The 22,215-nt window shown below is 57.7% G+C and overlaps 1 protein-coding gene across 1 annotated transcript in view; it reads left to right on the forward strand.

The window, feature by feature from the left end:
- The first annotated feature begins 572 nt into the window (after positions 1 to 572).
- The window catches only part of EFNA2 (ephrin A2), a 41,481-nt gene continuing 19,838 nt past the window's right edge, over positions 573 to 22,215 (forward strand). The window contains exon 1 of the mRNA XM_058040900.1: positions 573 to 694. Within this exon, the coding sequence (XP_057896883.1) occupies positions 573 to 694 (122 nt within the window). The remainder of the gene's footprint in view (positions 695 to 22,215) is intronic.

The raw sequence follows: 22,215 nt of genomic DNA on the forward strand, positions 1-22,215 counted from the left end.
GGGCGCGGGGCGGGGCCGGTACCGGGGGCGGGCCCGGCGCGGGGGCGGGCCCGGGCGGGGGGCGCGGGGGGCGCGGGCGGCGGGCGCAGCATGGCGCGGCGGCACTGAGCGAGCGGCGGCCTCCCGGCCCGGCCTTTGTCTCTCCGGTGTCCCCCGGGGCGGAGCAGCCCGCGGCGGGGTCCGGGGCTGAGCCCGCAGGTGCGGCGGCAGCACCGGGGGCTCGGCGCCGGGCGGCGGCGGCGGCGCCGCGGGGCTCGGAGGAACTTGGCCGAAGTTGGGCGCGGGAGGTGGTGGTGGGGGGTGGCGGAAGGTTCCCGGTACCGGGGCGATCCCGGGGCGCCGCGGCAACCGGGCCGGTCCCCGCCGCCCGAGCGCGGGATGCGGCTGCCCCGGCGCCGCCGCACCGCGGCCGCCCCCGAGTCCCCCCGCTGACGGCGCCCGGGGCCGCGGGCGATGGTGAGGGCTGGGCGCCCGCCCGCCGCCGCCCGCCGCCCGCCCGCCGTCCCCGGCCGGCCCCAGGGCCCCGCCGCCCCCTGAAGCGGCCGGAGCCGCGCCCGCCGCCCGCCGGGACGATGGTGCGCTGCGGGGCGGCCGCGCTGCTCGCCGCGCTCCTCGGCGTCTGCGTCTGGACCGACGAGACCGGGAAAGTTATCTCGGACCGCTTCGCCGTCTACTGGAACCGGAGCAATCCCAGGTGAGGCGGGGAGCGGCGGGGGCGGCCTCGGCGCCCGACTTCCACTCGGTGTTTCCCCCCGCGCACACACCCGCTGAGCGCCCGGTGACAGCGGCCGCCGCCGCCCGTGGCCGCTCGGGTCCCCCTCGAGCCGCCGGTGGGGTCCGGTGAACGGGCTGGGCGGCCCCGGGGAGGGGGGGTGGTCCCCGGGGCTCCCTCCCCCGAAAGTTCCCGCGGGGCGCCGGGCGGAGCGTCCCCGGGGGCTGCGGCAGCGCCGGGAGCATCGCGGGGCGCGGGGCGCGTTCCCGGGGGCGGCGGCGGCTGCGGCTCGGCCCCCCCGGCCCCTCCGCGCCCAACTTCGGGGAAGTTCAAGTTCCTCCCCCCCCCGCCATCCCGGTCCCTCTCCGGGGATGAAGGTTCTGCGAGAAAAACCCCGAAATCCGCCCAAAGCGGCGGGTGCGGCTGCGGGGGAGTCGGGAAGAACGATCTGGGGGGAAAATGGCAAAACGGGCCCGAGGGGGGCACGGGGCGTGCGGGGCTGGGGATGGCCGGCCCTGCTGCTCCCGGGTCATTCCCATCCTGGGAGCGCAATCCCCACAGTTGGCTTCGTTTCATGACTCTAGTTGGAATTTCGATTTTTCTGTGTGTTTTTTTTTTATCCCCACCAAGTGTTTTTTTTTTTCTTTGGGGGCAAGAGTTTTGTTTCTGTCGTGTTTCTTTGTTCGCGATTTTGAGGAACCCAAAACTGCTGGTGAGTTGGAAGCGGGAGGAATTCTGCTCTGGGGATGCTCAGGTGGTTGGGACCTTTGGGACCCCCCAACCCTCCCTGTTGGGGGACACTCTTTGGGGTCTGAACGGGCCTGGCTTTGGGGATTCCTGTAAGAACAAACACCAGCCACCAAATCCCCATTTCCCCCCAAATTCCTCAAAGTTCTCCCAAGCCTGGCAGTGTCAGTGAGCGGCGAGGGATGAGCTTGGTGGGTGCAGCCCCCGTGGTCCCTGGTTTTGGGCTGTCCTGTTTTCTGGGTCAAGCCGAGAGTTCTTTGTCCCCCTCAATCCCTGTGTGACAGTGGCCTTGTGGGGCACGGCGTGGCCTGGTCCTCACCCCCAGAGCTGCCAGGGATGTGGGGCAGCTCCTCCAGCTCTGCGTGCCTCATCCCCTTCTGCCATCCATGAGGGGACCCTCGGTGCCACCTTCTCTCCCTCGATGTCACCAGTGCAGCTGGATAAAGTTCCATTTCGGCGCTGGGACGTGCGCAGGGCTGAGAACCCTCAGCAGCACCTGGTGTCCACCCAACCTCCACACATCCCTTTTGGGGGGACCCACCCGTGCCCCTCTGTGCTCCCCAAAACTGGGGCCAGCCCGTCCCTTTGTGCCTTGCTGGTGGTTCCTTGGCGGTGGTGCCTGCGTCGCGGGCCGCCTGCGGTGCATATGGATTTTATTATCTCCTTCACATTTTTGTGGGGGATTGTAAGAGCCAGGGAATTATTTTTTTTTCCCCTAATTTTTTTTTTTCTTTTTTCTTTGCCCATTGCGAAGTTTTTTTGATTTTTTTAGCTCCTGGTGCTCCCACACTTTGTGGTTTTTGTTCTCCCAAATGCCAGCCACGTGTGAGGTGTCCCCCCCCCGGGTCCAACTCTGGCATCCTGGAGATGAGGGTGGTTGGGGTGGTGGCTGGGATTTTGGCACCCAAAGGTTCCAATGGCTGGGAGTTGGCGCCCAAAGGTTCTGACGTTCGGGATTTGGCGCTCAGGGGTTCCTGGGCATGGGATTTGGCACCCAAGGGTTCTGATGGTGGTGCCAACAGCCAAAAGTGGCCCCTTGGCCAGTGGTGAGGGGCGTCCCGGGACCCAGCACCGCTGACGGCGTCGCCTCCATCCCCTTCACCCCTTCGTAGAAGCCGCCGACAATTTCTCCTGGAAAAATCCACGGTGGATCATTATCCCATATATATATATATATTTATACATTTCTAAATCTGCTGTTGGCAGGGAAAATATTTTCGAGGACGGTGTGGTGGGGGGGTAAAAAATAAAAAATGGAGTGGAGGGGGAAGAGCGAGGGGCTGGGAGGGAAGAGCAGACAATGGCTGGTGGGTTCAGCAGGCACGTCCGCAGCGCCTGGCTCCGGGATGTGACCCAAATTTCCCCAATGTGGGAGCGCCCCGTGTCGCCAGCGCTCCCCGCCTGCGCCTTCGGCTCTCGGAATTCGAGGCAATTTATTAGGGGTTGCAAAGATTGAAATTGCCATTGAGTTTCCTGCTTATTCCCTTTTTGAACCCAGCGGTGGGTTTATTTTTTTTTTTCCACTGGAGTTACTACAAGACCGCCTCATTCTTAAAAATGAAGGAAAAATGTATTTCTGTGTTTTCTGGTCGCTTGTTTTCATTCTTTTCTCCCCCCCTGCCAACGTCTCCTTTAGTAAAGGGGAAATAAAAAGGGGTTTAAAAAAAAAAGGGGGAAAAGACCCAAGGTTAAAATGTCCTGTTTGAACCCACAGACCTTCTCTGCCGCTAAATATTTTTCTTCAGGTTTATACAGCAATCTATATTTTATAAAAGACAGGAATAAATCTCATGGTCGATATGATTTGCCCAGATTAGAATAATTCTATATTTCATAATTGGGGCTAAATTAAAAATAAGTGGTACCTCGGGATGCTGCAATTTCCCTGTTCTGGGGAGAGATTTAACCACTCGCTGTGGATTTACAAGGTTTATTTTTATTTTTAAATGGTTTTGTGAGGATGCGCTAGGAAAACGTTTGGCTGGCTGAAACTCCTAGGTTATCCAGGAAAAAAAATGAAGGATGATGAAGGCAGAATTATATAATAATGGGCAGTTTTGTTGCCATGTGGAAGTGTGGGTTTTTGCTCCGTGGCACGGACGGGCGCTGCCGATGGTGGCTCCCCGGGTGTGGATCTGTTGGCCATGGCTGGGCCGGCCATGGGTGGATCCATTGGTCGTGTCCAGGGTGATGTGCCCATGGATGGGACCTTGGGGCTCCTCCCTGGCCTGGCACTGCGGGCAGGGCTCTGGCACAACACCCAGGGCTCGTCGCTCCGTGTTTTCTGGTGCAGGAGCCGCTCACCCGTAGCATTCCAGGGTGGATTTTCCACGGGAGCCAACCGGATTGATTCGGGTGTGCTGGAGTGTCCAGCATCACCAGCGGGTTGGGCATGTCCAGTTTTGGCCCCCCATTTTCCCCCCCACCACAGCAGGTTTAGGGTGGATGTCTCGGCACGCGACGCCGCGCGACAAAAAAATCGGGGATATGGGAAAACCTCCGTGCTACGGGGGAAAGGGTCTGTGGGATGGAGTGACCTGTCCTCAGAAGGTCCCCAGGCCTGTGATCACGACCCATGGTCTTGTGGCCGTGCTGGAAACCCCTGGGAAGCCACGGAAGCACGAAGGGTTTGGGATTTGTTGCCGTGCCCGGCTCTGCCGGGTGACGGGCAGGGAATCGTCATTCCCGAGCGCTGGTCGGTGTTCCTGCAGCAATCCCGTGGTCACTGCCGTGTGCCTGGATCCACGGCAGGAGTGTGCACGGTGACAGGGGTTCTCCTCTCTCTGTGCACAGCACGGATCCCCAGGACCGGGCGGGATCGTGCCCGTGGCCTGGTTCAGCGCCGAGGTCACGGCGCTGCCTCCGAACGCCTCTTTTGCTGATTTCTGTATTATTTTTCGGCGTGGTTTGTGAGCACAGCTGGGATTTCTGTTCTGCTCCTCTGCACTCCCCAATCCTGGGATCGAGAACCGGAGAAATGGTTTCTGGCAGGGGGATTTACCGTGCCAGGTGATGCTCAGGGTGATGGCAGAGCAGGACTTTTCGGGGGGAAAAGGTGTCTCTGCCACAGGGGTGGTGGGGTTGAGGCGAGCGGGGCACATCTTGGAGAGGGGATTTAGATCATGTTGCCAATCCCATTGCGTTTTGTGCCCCTTTTTCCTGCATTCCCATCTCCTGGAGCTGCAGCCCTGGCGCTTGCCAGTCGCTGGTGCTTTGTCCAAGAGGCTGGAGCGTGGTGGCCGTGGCCAGGAAAGCAGTGGCCATGACCCACTGACCACCAAACCAGGGCCAACTTGCCCACCTGTGTGTCACGAGGGGCTGTGGCCAGGCTGCATGTCCCACTTCTCCATGAAGGGAGTGAAGATGATGCCACATCTGTTTTTTTCATGGGAATTTGGTGCTGCAGAGGGGTGGCCGAGCAAGAGGGCTCAGCTTGGGTGATCCCACCCATGTCTCCATGTTGGTTTGGGGCTGGATCCCAAAACCTCTCTGTCCTGGCTTTGGCTGGGACTTTTGGGGTCCCCAGTTCTCTGTGTCTCCCCTCCCTGCTCCCATGGACATCATACTGAGGCCCACATCAGAAACATGCCCTGTTTCCTCCTTGGAGTGATTTTAATGTGAATTTTGCCCTGTTTCCCCCTTGGCATGATTTTAATGTGATTTTTGCCCCGTTTCCCCCCTTGAAGTGATTTTAATGTGAATTTTGCCCTGTTTCCCCCCTTGAAGTGATTTTAATGTGAATTTTAACCCTGGCACTTGGGTTATTCCTGTGTCACCATCAGCCCCAGTCCCCTCTCGGCGTGCCAGAGCAGCGCTGGGTGTTTGGGTGTGCCAGCTCTCAGCCCCGTCCTGTGCAATTCCTGCTCTTTGAGTTTTTCCTCCTTCTGCTCTCCCTTTGTGCCGAGATCACTCCCAGCCCTTCCCACCCCTCTTTTCCAGCCCGTTAAGCCGTGTTAGCAATTCCTCACCAGCCCAGGGCTGCGGCGAGTGGTTAATGGAGAGCAGACACCAGCGGGCCGGCGTTGCTGACAGGATTCTCTCTCCGTGCCCGTCGCCGTCTCCGCCTGTCCCTTTCCAGGGACCGCAATTACATTCCCTGCTGGTTGCACATTTGGTATCCAAATGCCGGCCATGCGCCGCATCCTAATGCGAGGATGGGCTGGGGGTGTGCGGAGCTGCTGGAGGGTCAGATTCCCCCCAGAATCCCCCCCAAAATCCCCCCCTGGATCCCCCCAGAATCCCCCCTGGTTCCTGGGGTATCCTGGGGTACACACAGAGGGTTGGCAGTGGGAACAGTCCAGGGGGTGAAAGATGCCCTGGGGGGGTACCATGGAAAGCTTTGAAAGTGCTGCTGTATAAAGAAAGGCACATTTATATTTACATTTATATATATTGATTTTTATATATATTTACATACAAATATATAAATATCTATTATAGAAATTATCGATTTATTTGCATATGTAGGTGTTTATTCACCCCACCCCACTCCCACATAAGTACAGTTTACGCACACAAATAATCCGAATGCCAAAAATTCCCCTGTCTGGCAGTGCTGTGCCACCCCTGTGTGGCATTCCCCTGGAATTCCTACCTGGGGTCTCCAGGATGTACCTGGCTGTGGGTTTACCTGGCTCCAGGGCTGTCTGCCTGTGTCCATCCCAGTGCCACATCAGGAGCTGGCTGGAGCCATACCTGCCTGTGCCTGACAAGGTTCAGCTGCTGGGTTGGCTGGAAAATTGCAGCAATTGTTCCTTAAATAGCTCCTCGTTCCTGATGGTGACAATTTCGGTTCTTTTGTGTTAGATATTAATCGTGATTTCTGAGGCTCCGTTCTGATCCAAGCTGGTTTTCCCCACTCGGGGCAGAGATCCTGCCCCGCTCCCTTGGATTTAATGGGATTTATGGAAGGCAGGCAGCTCGGAGCAATGTTACCTGCAGCCCCTGAGAGCTGTTTCAATTCCTTTTCCCCCTTTGCCATGACTCAATGCTCATCCTGATGGTCGCTTCCCTCTGCTTGGAGATCCATCCCAAAAACAGGACCAGGCCCTGTTTGGCCTCTGCAAATACAGGGAGAAGCACCGTGCTCCAAGAGTCCAGGCTGGATTATGGCTGAGAATCAGGATTTTGGAGCTCTTTCCCAATCCAAGTGATTCCATGATTCTCCAGAGTGTTGGGATTACCCGCTGGCCACTTTGGCCTTTGCCAGATGAATTCCTGAGGCGTTTTAGAAGCCCTCCCCAAAGCCAGGGCTGTGTTTAGGGGTATCTGTGCTCCAAAACTCTTTGCCCCATTGTGGATTTGGGGGCCCCATGGCTGTTCCCACTGGCTGGCCGGGGAAATGGAGCCCATGGGGTGTGGGGTGCACCAGGGTTGGTTTGATCCCGGCAGGAGAAGCGGGAAGGGACAAAGCTGAGAGCGGGGAAGGTGGATGGAGCCCATGTCCCTGCTCCGTCCTGGCTTGTTCCCGGGTGGTCACAGTGTTGTTATTTATTTATTTCTCCTCCCTCTTTTCCCCCCCTTGGCTTGTTGCTGCCGCTGTGCCTGGGCTGCTAAAGAGCTTCCCATTGTTCCGCAGCTAATTACCTCCTAATGAGGCTCCCGGCTCAAAAGAGCTGAGCGGGGGCTGTGGGGGGGTGTTGTGAGTGGGCTGTGCTGGGAGGGGGTGAGGGCAGGGCTGGGGTCACCACCGGGGTCACTCTGTGGCCTCAGCTGCGATGCCTTCAGTGCGAATGGGGCTGGTGATGGGGAGATCCACGGCCATGGAGCCGCCAGCCTGAGGCTTCACCCTAAAGGGCGGCTGGGAAGTGGTTTTGCCAAAATTTTCTTGTTGAGCCCCAAACCTGTGGAGAAACCAGAGCTTTGTGGATTTTGGCAAGGCAAGGTGGTGCTCGGAGCGTGAGAGCATTCCCAGCATTTCCCTTGGTGTGACACCAGCTCTGTATGGGACAGGTGTGTCACCTTTAGGGCACATCCTTCATTTTGAAACAGCATGAGAGGGATTCAGAAACAGGGATTTAGACTTTTTTTTTTTTTTTTAATTCTTCCACTTTTAAATTTTTCCCCTCTTCCCGTGTTTGCTTCCCAAGGCCCAGCGGAGCAGGGAGTGATGCTGCTGCTGGAGAGGAACAGCCACAGGGCTGAACCATGTCCTGGTGGGGCTGTGCTGTGATGGGATCCCGTGGGATACCCGTGTGCCATGCTGGGATCCTTTGGGATACACCTGTGCTGGGGTGGGATCCCATGGGATTAATTTATGCCATGGTGGGACCCTGTGGGATCCATCCCTACGCTCCCTCAGCTCATCGCCTCTTCCTGACCTCCCGATTTTCCTCTTTCCTTGATGTTTCCAGCTTCTCCAGCCTTGTTTTGTGGGATTTTCCTGTTTTCCTGCAGCTGTGAACCACCAAGCACACGCGTGTGTGTCCGTGCAAACGCCGGAGCTGCCCGTGCCAGGTCGATCCCACTAAACCTCATCCTAGTGCTGGACCTGGAGCCACCGCTCCCTGTGGATGCCAAAACTGGTATTCCCACCACTGATATTCCCACCACCAGTATTCCCACCACTGATATTCCCACCACCAGTATTCCCACCCCAGTACTCCCGCTGCGCTGCCGAAGCGTTCCCAGATCCGCAGAGTTTTACACCATCCCTCAATACCTTTTTTTTGTTCGACTCCAACAAAAAGGAATGGACTTTTTGTTTCAGCTCCTTCTCCACCAGCACCAAAATCTCCCAAGAATCCAACTCTGGATTTCAGATCTTTTGTGCCAAACCTCTCTCGGCTTCAATTCCCAGCGCCGCTGACTTTTTGGGAAAAAGAGGGAATAAATGGTTATGGGGGTTTTTAATGGCTGGGAATGGGGAATCCCCATTCCATCCCCAGCTTCCTCCTCCTGCCACATCCCTGTTGCCTCCCCCATCTATTTCCTTGGCGTTCGGCCGAATTTCCCTGAAAATATTTTGCTGTTTCCCCCCAGTGCAACCAAGTTTTGTCGGATTTTTCTTTTTCTATCTGCAGAAGAGGAGGAATTATCCGTCTCGGTTTATTTTTCCTTGAACATTACACGGGAGCAAAACTCACCCATGTGCTGGGAAAGAGATAAAGTGTTTAGACAGCAAATACAAATATTCCAGAGCACTCAGCCCGGCTACAGCAATTCCTGCCAGCATTCCAAATTCCGTGCCATGTCTTCCAGGGGGGTTTTATTTAGACTGTCTTTTTTTTTTTTTTTTTTTTTTATTATTATTTATCAAAAACCCTATTTATATTTGCAGTTAAATAAAATCAGCCTGACCCTGTAGAGAACTCGAAAAATCCCAATTCTTCCCTTTTCCAATCCCGTTTCCACTGAGGAAAGAAAGCCCCTGGACCTCGTGCCCTGCACAAAATTCAACCGCGACGGGATTATTTCAGCGGCTGAGCTTCTCCGCAGGCGCTGGGACGGTGCTGGCTCCGTGTGTCCCCCACAAAAATCAGGATGCAGGGAAGCTCCTGCAGAGGTGGGGATGGAGCTGGGACCCCCAGGCTCTTCCCATGGAATTTTGGGAGCTCCCTTGTGCCGCACACTCAAAACGAGGTGTATTATTTTGATTTTATTTTAATATTCAGTGATGGACGGGCTTCTGCTGCTCCTCAGGAGCATCCCAGTCTCCCATCAACGTCCCAGCCCCACTGGGGACCCCGCGGGTGTCATTGTCACCCGGGTGCCGGGCGCGGGTGCCGTCAGGAGCTGAGGAAGCTCTTTCCCAGCCAGCTCGATAATCCCAATTATTATCTGGATTCTCGATCAGGGTTGCTTATTAAACTTGGCACCGCTGGCTTTGCCGTTCCGGCCGCCTGCCTCAGCAGAGGGATTTATCTCCTGCCGACGCGGGGAGGAAATTGAGTGGAAAAACGCGGGGCAGAGCCCCCCGGGACGGCGGGGAGGGCCGGGGGTACCCGGCTTCCGAAGGGTCGGGAGATGCTGGCACAGCCCCAGCGCTGCCGCGTTGGGTTGGTGGAGCCGCCTGGGCCGTGTCCGTCTGTCCGTTCCCATCCTGTGCTGGGATGGGCGTTTTTATTCCAAGGTTGTTTTGGAACGGTTGGTGCTTTTTATACGATACAACAGCGGTTGTTTTCCCTTTTCCCTGAAATCTGAAGGACCTTTTGTCAGCCGTTCTTCACCTCTGGAATATCAGCTTTTTCCAAATCCAGGAATTTGGAACAATCTTTCCGCTGGAATTCCACAAACCTTCCTGGTTGGCTCGCCGACCCCTTCTTCTTACATTGTGCCCACAAATTGTGTTTTATTTTTACCCAACACTGCGCTGGAGCTGCCTGAGCCAGAGCTGATGTGCCGACCCTTCCAAATGAGTTTTTTCCAAATTTCGCCCAATTCTCAGCACTGACTGAGCAGGGCATCCAGGAGAGTGGGGTGGGAGGTAGGAGAGATACTACTGGGAAAAAAATTCTCTTTCGCAGGAGCATTTCCCTCCCTCCTGGTGTTCGTATGTTTCAATTTTCCCATTCCGCTTTTTCCTGCCTTTCCACCATTTTTCTGCATTTTAAAAAACCTGTACAAATCCTGTAACTGGAATTCCCTCTCTTTGTGTGTCCGGCCGCTCTCTCATCCCTGGGTGAGCTCCTGGGATCCCCATTTTAGGGTGAGGACTCTCCCCCCATCCCCTCTCCATGCTGCTGCTGAGGGGTTTGGGTGAGGGCTGGGTTTGCTGCAAAATCCTTTATTTGGGAAATCACAAATCCTTTATTTGGGAAATCACTGTTTATCTGAACCTTGCAAGGTTCTTCTCTCAGGATCAGCCTCATGCTCCAGGGCTTGGTGTCGATCTTGGGAATGCTCCAAGCTTTCTCCTTGGCTTTTTTAAGATCTTTGGTGCTGGGTGGTTGGGAGAATCTGCTGCTCTGGCTGAGGGGCTCGGGATGGAGCCGCGGCTGTGCCGTGAGTGTCCCAGTGACCGTCCCATTGTTGGAGATCCGCCGTCGGCTACGGCACTGGCACACCAGAATTCTGGCACCTGTCCCGGCTGTACATGCTGGTCAAAATGGTGCTCCTGTGTAGTTTCCAACATAGAATCCGAGCCTGTCTGGAATAGAAATGGCTCCTGGCTCCGAGTTCCATCCACGTCTCCGCTGGATCACCGCAGGATCGCGGGGATTGGTTTGGCCAGAGCCGCGCGGGTGCCGAGTCCTGTGGAACACCAGGATCAGTGCCCCACCACAGCCCTGGCATTACTTGTGACCCTTTGAGGTGGGATTTAAGGCTAAATTGGCAGAGTTGGAAGCAGGTTTGGGGAACGGGGATTGCTTTTGCGGGGTGTGTGCTCTGGAGGCAGCGTCCAGCCCAACCAGTGCTGGCTTTCCTAACGCTCATTGCCATCAGTGACCTTCAGCTCAGACCAGCTCCCGGCTTTCCCTGCCTGCTCTTCCTGGCATTCCCAGCTTTCCCCTCTCTGTGATGGCTCCTGGGGTCAGTGGACCTCAGTTCCAGCACCCAACTGCTGGCTCATCCTGCCACCATCTGCAGTTTTCCATTGTTCCTCGGCTCTTCCCGACATTGGGGTGCGGAGTGCCGGCAGTGCGGGAATGTCCAGGGCCCGGTGTCACAGCCAGGATCCGGACTCCAGGAGAACCTGGACTCCATTTCAAAGCTGAGCAATGATAATCATAAATCATAATGTTGTCTTTTATGATAGAAAGCTTTGGATCGGGAGCAGGGACTCTTGTTCTGCAAGCTGGGGGTGATCCTGGATCCGGCTTCCAGCTCGTTATTCGGAGACAAATGGCTTCTCCCTCCCCCAGCCTCAGTTTCTCCGTGGGTAAGGTGAGGATTGCTGCCAGGGGCTAAATTAGGGAATTAATGTTGGTGGAGTGATTGAGAGATGGAGAAGGACGTGGCTCTCACAGCACCATGTCCTGCTGTACAGCGCGTCCGCCCGCTCCGGGCTGGATGTCGGAATTTCAGATGGGAGCAGAAATTGAGATGTCGGCAGTGAAGTTCCTTGTTCGTGTCCACAGAGCCCAGGGCTCCATGAGGAGGGACTGGAGCCCCCCAGCTCTTTCCACACTGGTTTGGGATCTGTGTGGGCACACGGTGGCTCACATCTGTGGCTGATTTCGGTGTGCATCCCACATCCAGGTGGTTTGGCAGCGCCAGACCCAATTCATTCTGGCCTCTTCCCAGCGTGTCCCTCGCTGCCCCAAAATCCTGGTGTCACTGAGACCCCATTCCCATGGGAGGGGAATCCAGCTGGATGGATTTTTGTGACTTTTTAATATTTTTTCCTTAAACGTTGTGATTTTTATTCCACCTTATAAATCACTTCCTTGCTCCAGTTGGAGGGAGGATTTATGGGTGCAGGTGGGAGGAACGCCGCTCTCGGGATCGACCTGCTGGAATGGTTTTGTGGTGATGGTCACAGCAGCAATTCTGGCCAGGGGACAGAGCTCCAGCTGGGGAAATCCTGTCTGGAGATGTGATGGGAGCAGGGATGGAGCCAGCTGGGATGGCCTGAGGTTGGCACATCTCTGGTGTTGTTCAGGATTTTCTCCGTGCTGGAAAGTGGCACCAACAGATTGGACCCCATTGTCTGCTGGGGGACAAAAAAAGGGGTCCCAGAACCTTTTCTAAGTCTCTCAAAAGTTTGTTTAAAGCAAGGAATTGCTTTCCTACTGTGTCACACTGGGGCCATGGGAATGTCACTGGGGATGATGGTGACCCCGGGACTCGGGGGTCTCGGGGTGCGTGGTGAGGATGAGGATGCTCAGCCCTGGGGAGACCCAGCCAGGGCTCTCCCTGCTCCCTGGGGGCCAGGCCAGCTCTGGGGGGGGGATTTTCCCTGCGCCAGTGCTGCCCGCAGCAGCACAAACGAACCAAGTAATTGGCAACATGGAAATATTTTGTGCTCATTAAGCAGTGGGAAGCGCTGGGTGAGGAGGCGGCGGGTGAGGAGTCTGGGTTCTCCAGAGCTCTGCTCTCCAGTGGCGCTCCTGGGGACCCAGGGCAGGGAGCACAAACTGGGAGCACCCTGGGGTGGGGGGGCTGCAGTGGGGAGGAGGTGAAGGAGGCAGATTCCAGCAATGCCCAGCCAGGATTTCCATGTACTGGGGACAATGACAAACCAGGGGAGCAGGGGGATCCAGGCTGCTCTACGGGGACATTTGGGAGAACCCCCCCATTTCTCCCAATTCCTATCAATCCCACGGATTAAAACTTGAAATATCAGATCTCAGTGGCTGCATTGGAGCTCCCTAACCCCAGCACTGCAGATTCCCAAGGGGAGCCCTGGGAGGCTCCACATTCCCTCCACTCCCAGCAGTGGAAACGAGGGGCGATCCCTGAGGATCCTGTCCTTATTCAGGGGGTCCTGGAGGGGTCCCCCCACCATCCCCAGCCCTGAGCACGTGCTGCTGGTGCCTGTCCCCAGCACGAGGTGGGGAGCCCAGCGGTGCTGCAGGCGGGGGAAGCTTTATGGCTGTAGTTAAAGTGACTTTATGATATTGTATCTGAACAATTGCCGGCTATTATCCGGATCGATGCCGCGGGATTGAGACGCTGGTTGATAACCCAGGCAGGGCTCTAATCGCTTTTAAACCATGCAGGGTCGGTGGGGCTTTCCATAAAACCCCTCGGTGGTTTCTGTTTTTACTGCCTGCCCCTGGGTTTGGTGGGATTTTCCCCCAGGATTTCCCTTTGGGGATGCAGGTCCTGGTTTGTCCCTCTCCACCCTGCCCTGGGTGGGGATCAGGATGCTGGGACGGGGATGAGGATGCTGAGACCTGGCTGGGGATGCTGGAATCCAGCATTCCTGAGCTCCGGGGTGCTCAGCATGCTCAGCACTGCTGGGTCCTGCCCTGCTGAGGAGCGAGGTGCAGATTTTGGGAACCTGTTCCCACCTTTGCCTGGCTCGCAGCGACCTTGGGCGAGTCACGTCACCTCCACACTCTTGGTTTTCTGCAGCCGTGAAACGAGGACAATGATACCTTTCCCACCTCGCAGAGGGGTTGGGAGGCTTAATTAGTTAATGTTCGTAAAGTGCTTTGAGGATTAATTAATATTGTGACTCTAATTTTTTCCGATGGCGAAACGCCACTTAAATATCTCCGCGCCGGTTCCTTCCTCCCTGACCCTATAAAGCAAACCCACCCGAGAACGTCACAGGGCCCTGCAGGAGCCACGTGGCCCTGTCCCTGCCGGGTGTCACCTCCCCAGTGCTGAACTGGTGCAGGGGCACTGGTATGGGGGTGTTACAGAGTATGGGGTGCAGCTCTGTGTCCATCTGGGGCTGATGCTCCTTGGCCAGGCTTTCCCTGCTAGGAGCCATTCCTATTTTGGGATTTAGCCATTGTCACCTCCTGTGACACTGCCCGTCCCTGCTGTGCCTGTCTGGGCACCTGTGGCAACCTCGATCTGCTGGGAAACCACCCCCAGCAAATGCCACGTCCTGTGTCTGATCCCATCTGGCGTTTTGGGGGCCTGGTTGGAGGATGGCCAGTCCCTGGTGGGTTGGGGACACTGTGCTGGGCATGATGCAAAGCTCTGGGCAGCCACTGGCAGCACAATCCTGGCATTTCCAATGGAAAGAAGGTGTTGGGATCACACCTGGCTGGGGACACGAGGGCAGTTCCAGTGTCCCCATTTGTGTGCCATTATTTATGGGCAGCTTTGCTTTCCTCCAGGGTGGTTTATCAGCAGTGGCTCTGCTCCCCTGTGCTCTCCTGAGCGCAGAGCAGACAGGGACAGCAGAGGGTCCCCTCGATGGCAGTGCCATCCCCCAGCCTTTTGGGGTGTGAAACCTGGGATTAGCTCAGCTCCAGTGCTGGGAAGGTCTTGGTCAGCACCAATGGGAGGTTTCCTGTTGGGAGCTGAGTGTGCATCCCAGCTCTGGGTGACCCGAGAGATGCCAGCCTTTGGCTCTGGCACAAACCAGGGGTGTTTGGCCCTGTTGGAGATGTGGGAATTTCGAGATGGAGGGAGCAGGAGGGAGATGGTCCCAGGTGGACACAATGGATCCCCAGGGCTGGAGAACCAGGGACAACAGGACAATTCCCAATTGCAGAGCGCTGGAGGGATTTGGGACCTGCCATGGAGAGAGGAAGAGGAGGAGGGAGCCATAATCCTCTTCTCTGGAGCTGCTGGGTGGAGCTGGAGGAGAAGGAGCATCTGGGCAGGGAGGGAATGAGCTGGGAGGGTCCAGCCCTGGTTGGTGGCTCCTGTCCCTGGTCGATATTTGCTGTCCCTGATTGTCACCAAGCTCTGTTGGTGGGCGGAGAGGCACATGGATGCTCTCCATCCACAGGGTTTGGGACAGGACATGCTGATGTCAGTGTCCCCCTGCCTGGACCCTGCTCCGTGCCGTTAATGACGTCCCGGCAATTAAACTGGAACTAATGCAGCGATAAAAATAACCTGCTGTCCTTCTGCAGCATCCCACATGCTCAGAGGTGTTTAAAAACCCATTTAACACCAGATCCTGGGTGTGGGGTGCCCAGGGTGGCACCAGGATCTGTGTGGGCACAACTGGGTTTTCCAGCCCCTGTCCTGGCTTTCTGCAAGGTGTGAGCACCCCCAGTTCCCTCCAGTGCAGAGACTGGTTTACCAAGTGCCACGTTTTAAATAATCTAAATTACATGAATATTTTATTTTTCTTCTTTCTAGAGTTGTGGAATTCCCAGGGGTTGGGTTTTCATGCTTTTCTCCGTAATGGAGGAGCAGGAACGCATTCTTTTAATGGTAATTGAGATTCTTGCATCCTCGAGGACTTGGGAGCTGGATGGGCTTTAAATAATGGGAGAGGGGAGGAATTTGGGTTCTGGCTTCTCAGATGGGTTTTGGAGGATTTTTTTTAGTGGTTTTCCTCAGTCTTGTGGCAGGGCCAGGAAGCTGCATCTCCATCCCACTGCCCTGGGAACCCTCCCCAAAGCAGGAGATGTCCTGAGGGGGTGACAGGGACCTGTGGGTGTGGCGTCCTTTGGAGACCTCTCAGGAATGGTGTTGGGAGTGACCTGTGTCATGCACCCCATTGTTGGAGCCGCCTGTCAGCCCTTCCCCAGCCTATGTGTGCCCAGATACTGGAGCTGGGTCCTTCCTTGCTGAGGTTTGGAGTTTTTTATGGCTTTGTTGCCTTCTGACTGGCATGGTGAGGGTGGGCACCCATCCCTGTTCTCCTGCAGGGAGTTATTGTGCAGTGTGGTTGGGGTGGCTGTCCCTCCTTCGCCACGAGAGCAGGGGGGTTTTTGAAGGGAATGAGCAGGATGAGGATGAGCAGGGGGTGGAGTGTGGGGGTCCTGTCACTGTGAGTACCCAAACACCGGGAGCAGGAGCACCACGGCAGAGCTGGCATTGCCACCCCGTCCCCTCCTGAGCTGCCTGGTCCCTCTGCTGCCTGTGCCAGGCCGGGGTGGACCCCAGCCCTGTTGTCACCACTCCATGCTGGGCAGAGCTGGTCCCCACTAGGGCCTGTGGGGCTGTAGGAGGAACTGCTGGGATGGGGGAAGCGGTTTCCGACTGCTGGGGGAAACATCTGGATCCAATTCCTGCTCCACGTGCAGCCAGCAGGGCTGGGCCCACTCCTGCCTCACGGCACGACAGGGGTGGCTTTGCTGCAGAGGGGCACGGCGGGTCCCTGCCCTGGGCTTGGGGGCTCCGTGCCAAATCCCCTTCCCACTGGGAGCCCAGCACTGCATCCCCATCCCATCAGGGACCCCAGTACTGCACCCTGATCCCAGTAAGGACCCCACTACTGTATCCCCATCCCACTGGGAGCCTGAGCACTGCATCCCCATCCCATCAGGGACCCCAGTACTGCACCCTGATCCCAGTGAGGACCCCACTACTGTATCCCCATCCCACTGGCAGCCTGAGCACTGCATCCCCATCCCAGCAGGAACCCCAGCACTGCCTCCCCATCCCGGCAGGAACCCCACTACTGCACTCTGATCCCAGCAGGAGCTCCACCACTGCATCCCCATCCCACTTTGAGCCTGGCCACTGCATCCCCATCCCAGCAAGAACACCAGCACTGCACTCTGATCCCAGTGGGAACACCACCACAGCCTCCCCATCCCAGCAGGGACCCCATCATCGCCTCCCCATCCCAGCAGGAACCCCAGCACTGCACCCTGATCCCAGTGGGAACCCCATCACCGCACTCTGAACCCAGTGGGAACCCCACCACAGCCTCCCCATCCCAGCAGGAACCCCAGCACTGTACCCTGATCCCAGCAGGAACCCCATCACCGCACTCTGAACCCAGTGGGAACCCCACCACAGCCTCCCCATCCCAGCAGGGACCCCATCATTGCATCCCCATCCCAGCAGGGACCCCATCATTGCATCCCCATCCCAGCAGAACCCCACCGCAGCCTCCCCATCCCCGTGGCACCCCCGCCACCCTGCCCTCACTCTCCCCCTGCCCCTCTGCCACCCCCGGGTGCCGCCCGTGCCCGTGCCCGGCGCGCTGCCACCCCGGGCGGGGGCGGGGGGAGCCGCTGCCCGCCGTGCCTTTTGTCAGCCTCAGAGAAGTTGACCTTGAAGCGCGCTGGCAGAGCCCTGCAGCTTAATCGTGTTAGAGGTGTCTGACTGCGGCTCGCGCGGCTCTACCTGAGCGGCATCAGCAAGGGGGGACGCGGCGCGCTCGCCGCCCCGGCTCAATAATTGATGCGTTTCTCTCAGCTCCCCCTTCCGTGAAAGGAAACCCAAGTTGCTGCGTGGATGGCAGGGCTGGGAGGGTGGCAGGAGCAAGAGGATGATGGCGAGATTTGGGAGGATGGCAGGATGGGGAGGATGGCAGGGCTGGGAGGATGGCAAGGTTTGGAAAGATGGCAAGATTTAGGATGGCAGGATAGGGAGGATGGCAGGGCTGGGAGGATGGCAGGGCTGGGAGAATGGCAGGAACAAGAGGATGGCGAGATTTGGGAGGATGGCAATGCTGGGAGGATGGCAAGATTTGGAAAGATGGCAAGATTTAGGATGGCAGGATAAGGGAGGAGGGCAAGATTTAGGAGGATGGAAGTGCTGGGAGGATGGCAAAATTTGGGAGGATGGCAGTGCTGGGAGGATGGTAATGCTGGGAGGATGGCGAGGTTTGGAAAGATGGCAAGATTTAGGATGGCAGGATAGGGAGGATGGCAGGGCTGGGAGGATGGCAGGAACAAGAGGATGGTGAGATTTGGGAGGATGGCAGGATGGGAGGATGGCAGGGCTGGGAGGATGGCAGGACCAGAAGGATGGAAGTATTGGGATGGAGGATGGAGGACTGAGATAGGATGACAGGGATAGGGGATAGCAGTGCTGAGAGGGTGGCAAGATTTGGGAGGATGGTAAGATTTGGGAGGATGGTAAGATTTGGGAGAATGGCAGTGCTGGGAGAATGGCAAGATTTGGGGGGATGGCAGTGCTGGAGGATGGTAGTGCTGGAGGATGGCAAGATTTGCAAGGATGGCAGTGCTTGGAGAATGGCAAAATTTGGGAGGACAGCAAAATTTAGGAGGATGGCAGTGCTGGGAGAATGGCAAAATTTGGGAGGTTGGCAGTGCTGGGATGATAGTGAGATTTGGGAGGATGGCAGTGCTGGGAGAATGGCAGGAACATCAGGATGGAAATATTGGAAGCATGGCAGGCCTGGGAGGATGGCAGGAGCAGGAGGATGGCAGAGGCACTGGCATGGGATGGCAATGGCAGTGGGAATGGTGAGGGGCTGGGTTCCAGGTGGATGCTCTGGGATGCCATCCTGGGGTGCCCAGGGTACTCTGTAGCCTTGGGGAGACACACAGAGGTGGCAGCAGCCCCTTGGGTGCCCTCCTGCTCTGCCCAGCTTCCTCCCCATGAGAAGACCCCAGGCACCACATTTCCTCCTGCTTTTTTTTAGGAATCTACAACCCTCAAACCCTGCATTCCCATGGAAGCCCCGAGCAGCCTCACACCCAACATCTCCCTTTTCCCCTGAGCACCTCCTGCCCCAGAGCCTGGCACAGCCCCTTTGGTGCCCCCCTGGGTGTCCCCTGCTCCCACCTGGATCCCCATCACCCTCAGTGACCCTGGACCCCGTGTTGGGGGCACTGGCCCTGGGTGCCCCCCTGCTCACACCAGGCAGAGTTGTTTTGCTTCCACACAACCCTTCCTCCCTGCCTCCCCCTTTTTTCCCCCCCCTTTCCCCTCTTAGCCAAGCGCACAGGGAAGGGGAGAGATTTTAACCTTCTGCCTGGAACCAATTAAAAAGGTCTTTCCACAGAGACGAAAGTGCTCGTGCACCTTTGTGTGCTGTGAGTGGGGGGAAGAAAGCAGAGGCGGCCTTTGAAGGGGGGGATGAGGTCCCTCCGCTGGGACCCCTCCGGGCTTTCAAAGCCTGCGTTATTTCTTTATTTTTAAATAGCCAAATTAAAGTGCCTCCCGCTTCCTCCCCTCCCCGTTTGTGCGGCAGCACGTGGCCCCCACCAGCTGCCAGGGGGATGCTGGTGCCATCCAGGGTGTTCTGGGCACCAGGAGGGGTCAGGGCATGGCCCTAAACCCAGCTGGGACTGCTCTGGGATGGGGCAGAGCATCCCTCCTTCCTGCAGGGGTGCTGGCAGTGTGGTGATGAGGGGGTTCTGGCTGAGCTGGGGGGGCACACTGCACCCCAGACCAGTGGGGTCTTGTCTTGGGGCAGCCCCTAACTCAGCTCAGCGCAGCCCCATGAGCAGGGCAGCCCCTCCATCGCCAGCACAGCCCCCTGCTCACCTCAGTGCAGTCACCCAGGGCAGCCCATCTCACCCAGCAGAGCGCCCTGACCCATTCCAGCCCCCCGAGCCATCTCTGCCCCTCTCACCCATTCCAACCCCCCTGAACCATTCCAGCCCCCCCCTCATTCACCTCAGTGCAGCCCCCTCACCTCACTCACCCAGGGCAGCCCCCTCTCACCCAGCAGAGCCCCCCTGACCCATTCCAGCCCCCCTGACCCATTCCAGCCCCCCTGACTCACCTCAGTGCAGTCAACCAAGGCAGCACCCCCTGACCCATTCCAGCCCCTCTCACCCATTCCAGCCCCCTTCACCCATTCCAGTCCCCCATACCCATTCCAGCCCCCCTGACCCATTCCAGCTCCCCTGACCCATTCCAGCCCCTCTCACCCATTCCAGTCCCCCTGACCCATTCCAGCCCCCCTGACCCATTCCAGCCCCCCCTGACCCACCTCAGTGCAGTCACCCTGGGCAGCCCATCTCACCCAGCAGAGCGCCCTGACCCATTCCAGCCCCCCTGACCCATCTCTGCCCCTCTCACCCATTCCAGCCCCCCTGACCCATTCCAGCACCCCCTGACTCACCTCAGTGCAGTCACCCATTCCAGCCCCCTCTCACCCAGCAGAGCCCCCCCTGAGCCATTCCAGCCCCCCCGACTCACCTCAGGGCAGTCACCCAGGGCAGCCCCCTCTCACCCAGCAGAGCCCCCTGACCCATTCCAGTCCCTCTCACCCATTCCAGCCCCTCTCACCCATTCCAGCTCCCCCTGACCCATTCCAGCCCCTCTCACCCATTCCAGCCCCTCTCACCCATTCCAGCCCCTCTCACCCATTCCAGCCCTCTGACCCATTCCAGCCCCCCTCACCCATTCCAGCCCCCTGACCCATTCCAGCCCCTCTCACCCATTCCAGCCCCCCTGACCCATTCCAGCCCCTCTCACCCATTCCAGCCCCTCTCACCCATTCCAGCCCCCTGACCCATTCCAGCCCCCCTGACCCATTCCAGCCCCCCTCACTCACCTCAGTGCAGTCACCCAGGGCAGCCCCTCTCACCCAGCAGAGCCCCCTGACCCATTCCAGCCCCTCTCACCCATTCCAGCCCCCCTGACCCATTCCAGCCCCTCTCACCCATTCCAGCCCCCCCTGACCCATTCCAGCCCCCCTGACCCATTCCAGCCCCCCTCACCCATTCCAGCCCCCCTGGCCCATCTCTGCCCCTCTCACCCATTCCAGTTCCCCCTGACCCATTCCAGCCCCTCTCGCCCATTCCAGCCCCTCTCACCCATTCCAGCCCCCTGACCCATTCCAGCCCCCTGACCCATTCCAGCCCCTCTCACCCATTCCAGCCCCTCTCACCCATTCCAGCCCCCTGACCCATTCCAGCCCCTCTCACCCATTCCAGCCCCCCTGAGCCATTCCAGCCCCCCTCACTCAACTCAGTGCAGTCACCCAGGGCAGCCCCTCTCACCCAGCAGAGCCCCCCTGACCCATTCCAGCCCCTCTCACCCATTCCAGGCCCCCTGACCCATTCCAGCCCCTCTCGCCCATTCCAGCCCCTCTCACCCATTCCAGCTCCCCCTGACCCATTCCAGCCCCTCTCACCCATTCCAGCCCCCCCTTGCCGCCCCTTGAACTCAACCATCCGATCGCATCAGTGCCTTCCTTCAAAGCCCCCTGCCCTGCCCGCCGCCCCCTGCCCAGCCCCGTAAGCCCCCGCTGAAAGGGCCGCAGAACAAAGCACAGGAAGGGATTCCGGCGGTTTCCGCACGGCCTCAATGCGGAGCCGCTCAATGCCAGAGGAGCCGCGGCCGCGCCGGCGCTTTTCATTTTTTCATTTCCATCCATCCCCGCATCCCGCCCCGGCCGCGGGGCCGCGAACCCAGCGCTGCCCCCCTCCCCTCCTCGGCTTCTTTCTCCTTTATTTTATTTTATTTTTTTAATTTATTTTTTTTTTAATATATAGTAGTCTCAGATTTATTTTTCCACAGTGTAATTCTGAAAGACAGCGGAGATGAATTATTCATTCCCCCTCTCCGCCTTTGCATACAATCCCTGCCGTGGCGAATGCGTTTGTGTGCAGGGCTGGGCCAAGGGGAATGGAAATCGATGGTTAAGGTTTAAGATGGGGGCATTGGGTGATTTTTTGGGGGGCTGGAGCGCGTGGGATGAAGCCAGGAAGTTTCTAGTGGGGAATTGTTTCTTTCTATTGGGAACTTGCTCCAGGGTGGGCACCATGGTCCTGGCTTCACCCCCTCACCCACTCATGATTCTGGGTGAAAAGAGGAGGAGAAGTTAAAAAAAAGTACCCTTTTTTTCCCTAAATTTCTCCTAAATGAAATGCTCCTTTAGCTCGACCTGGGGTGTGAAGCCAGGCTGAGGAGGAGGAGGGATTCTCCAAAGAGCAGGATGGCTTTGGAGACCTGTGGCTGGTGCTGCCTTCATCCCCACCCTGCCACCCTCTTCATCCCTGCCTTGCACCTTCATCGTTCCAGAGGAATATTCCCCCTTGTGTACCCCCAGGACCCGCGCTCTGTGCCCTTCCCTGGGGACACAAGGGCAGCTGGTGCCACCACTGACCCCTGGCATGGCCATGCCCGGCCCTTGGAGTTGGCTGCCAAAACCTGACAGGGGAAAAAGGAGGTGAAGCGAGGGGAGGGGGGATAAGGGGGTGAATCTGTGCGAGGGGAGGCAGCACCCCGGGCAGGGCTTTAATCTGATTAGCCTTGGAGTGAATGGATGGAGTGAAAAGGCTTAAACCCCAGTGAAAGGAGAGGGGAGGATGGGGCCACTGAGAAGTAAAGACCCCGGCCAGTGTCACCAAATCAGGTCAAATTTGGCCGGTGGGACACAAGGGGAAGGGATAAAGGGGGAAGAGTCAGGCGAGGAAATCGGTGTGGATCTGGTGGCACTGTGACCTCACAGGGACCCCTGGGCTCTGTGCCTCATCTCCTCTTCTCTTCTCTTCTCTTCTCTTCTCTTCTCTTCTCTTCTCTCTCTTCTCTTCTCTTCTCTTCTCTTCTCTTCTCTTCTCTTCTCTTCT

Source organism: Melospiza georgiana, chromosome 26, assembly GCF_028018845.1.
Source record: "Melospiza georgiana isolate bMelGeo1 chromosome 26, bMelGeo1.pri, whole genome shotgun sequence".
Lineage (NCBI taxonomy): Eukaryota > Metazoa > Chordata > Aves > Passeriformes > Passerellidae > Melospiza > Melospiza georgiana.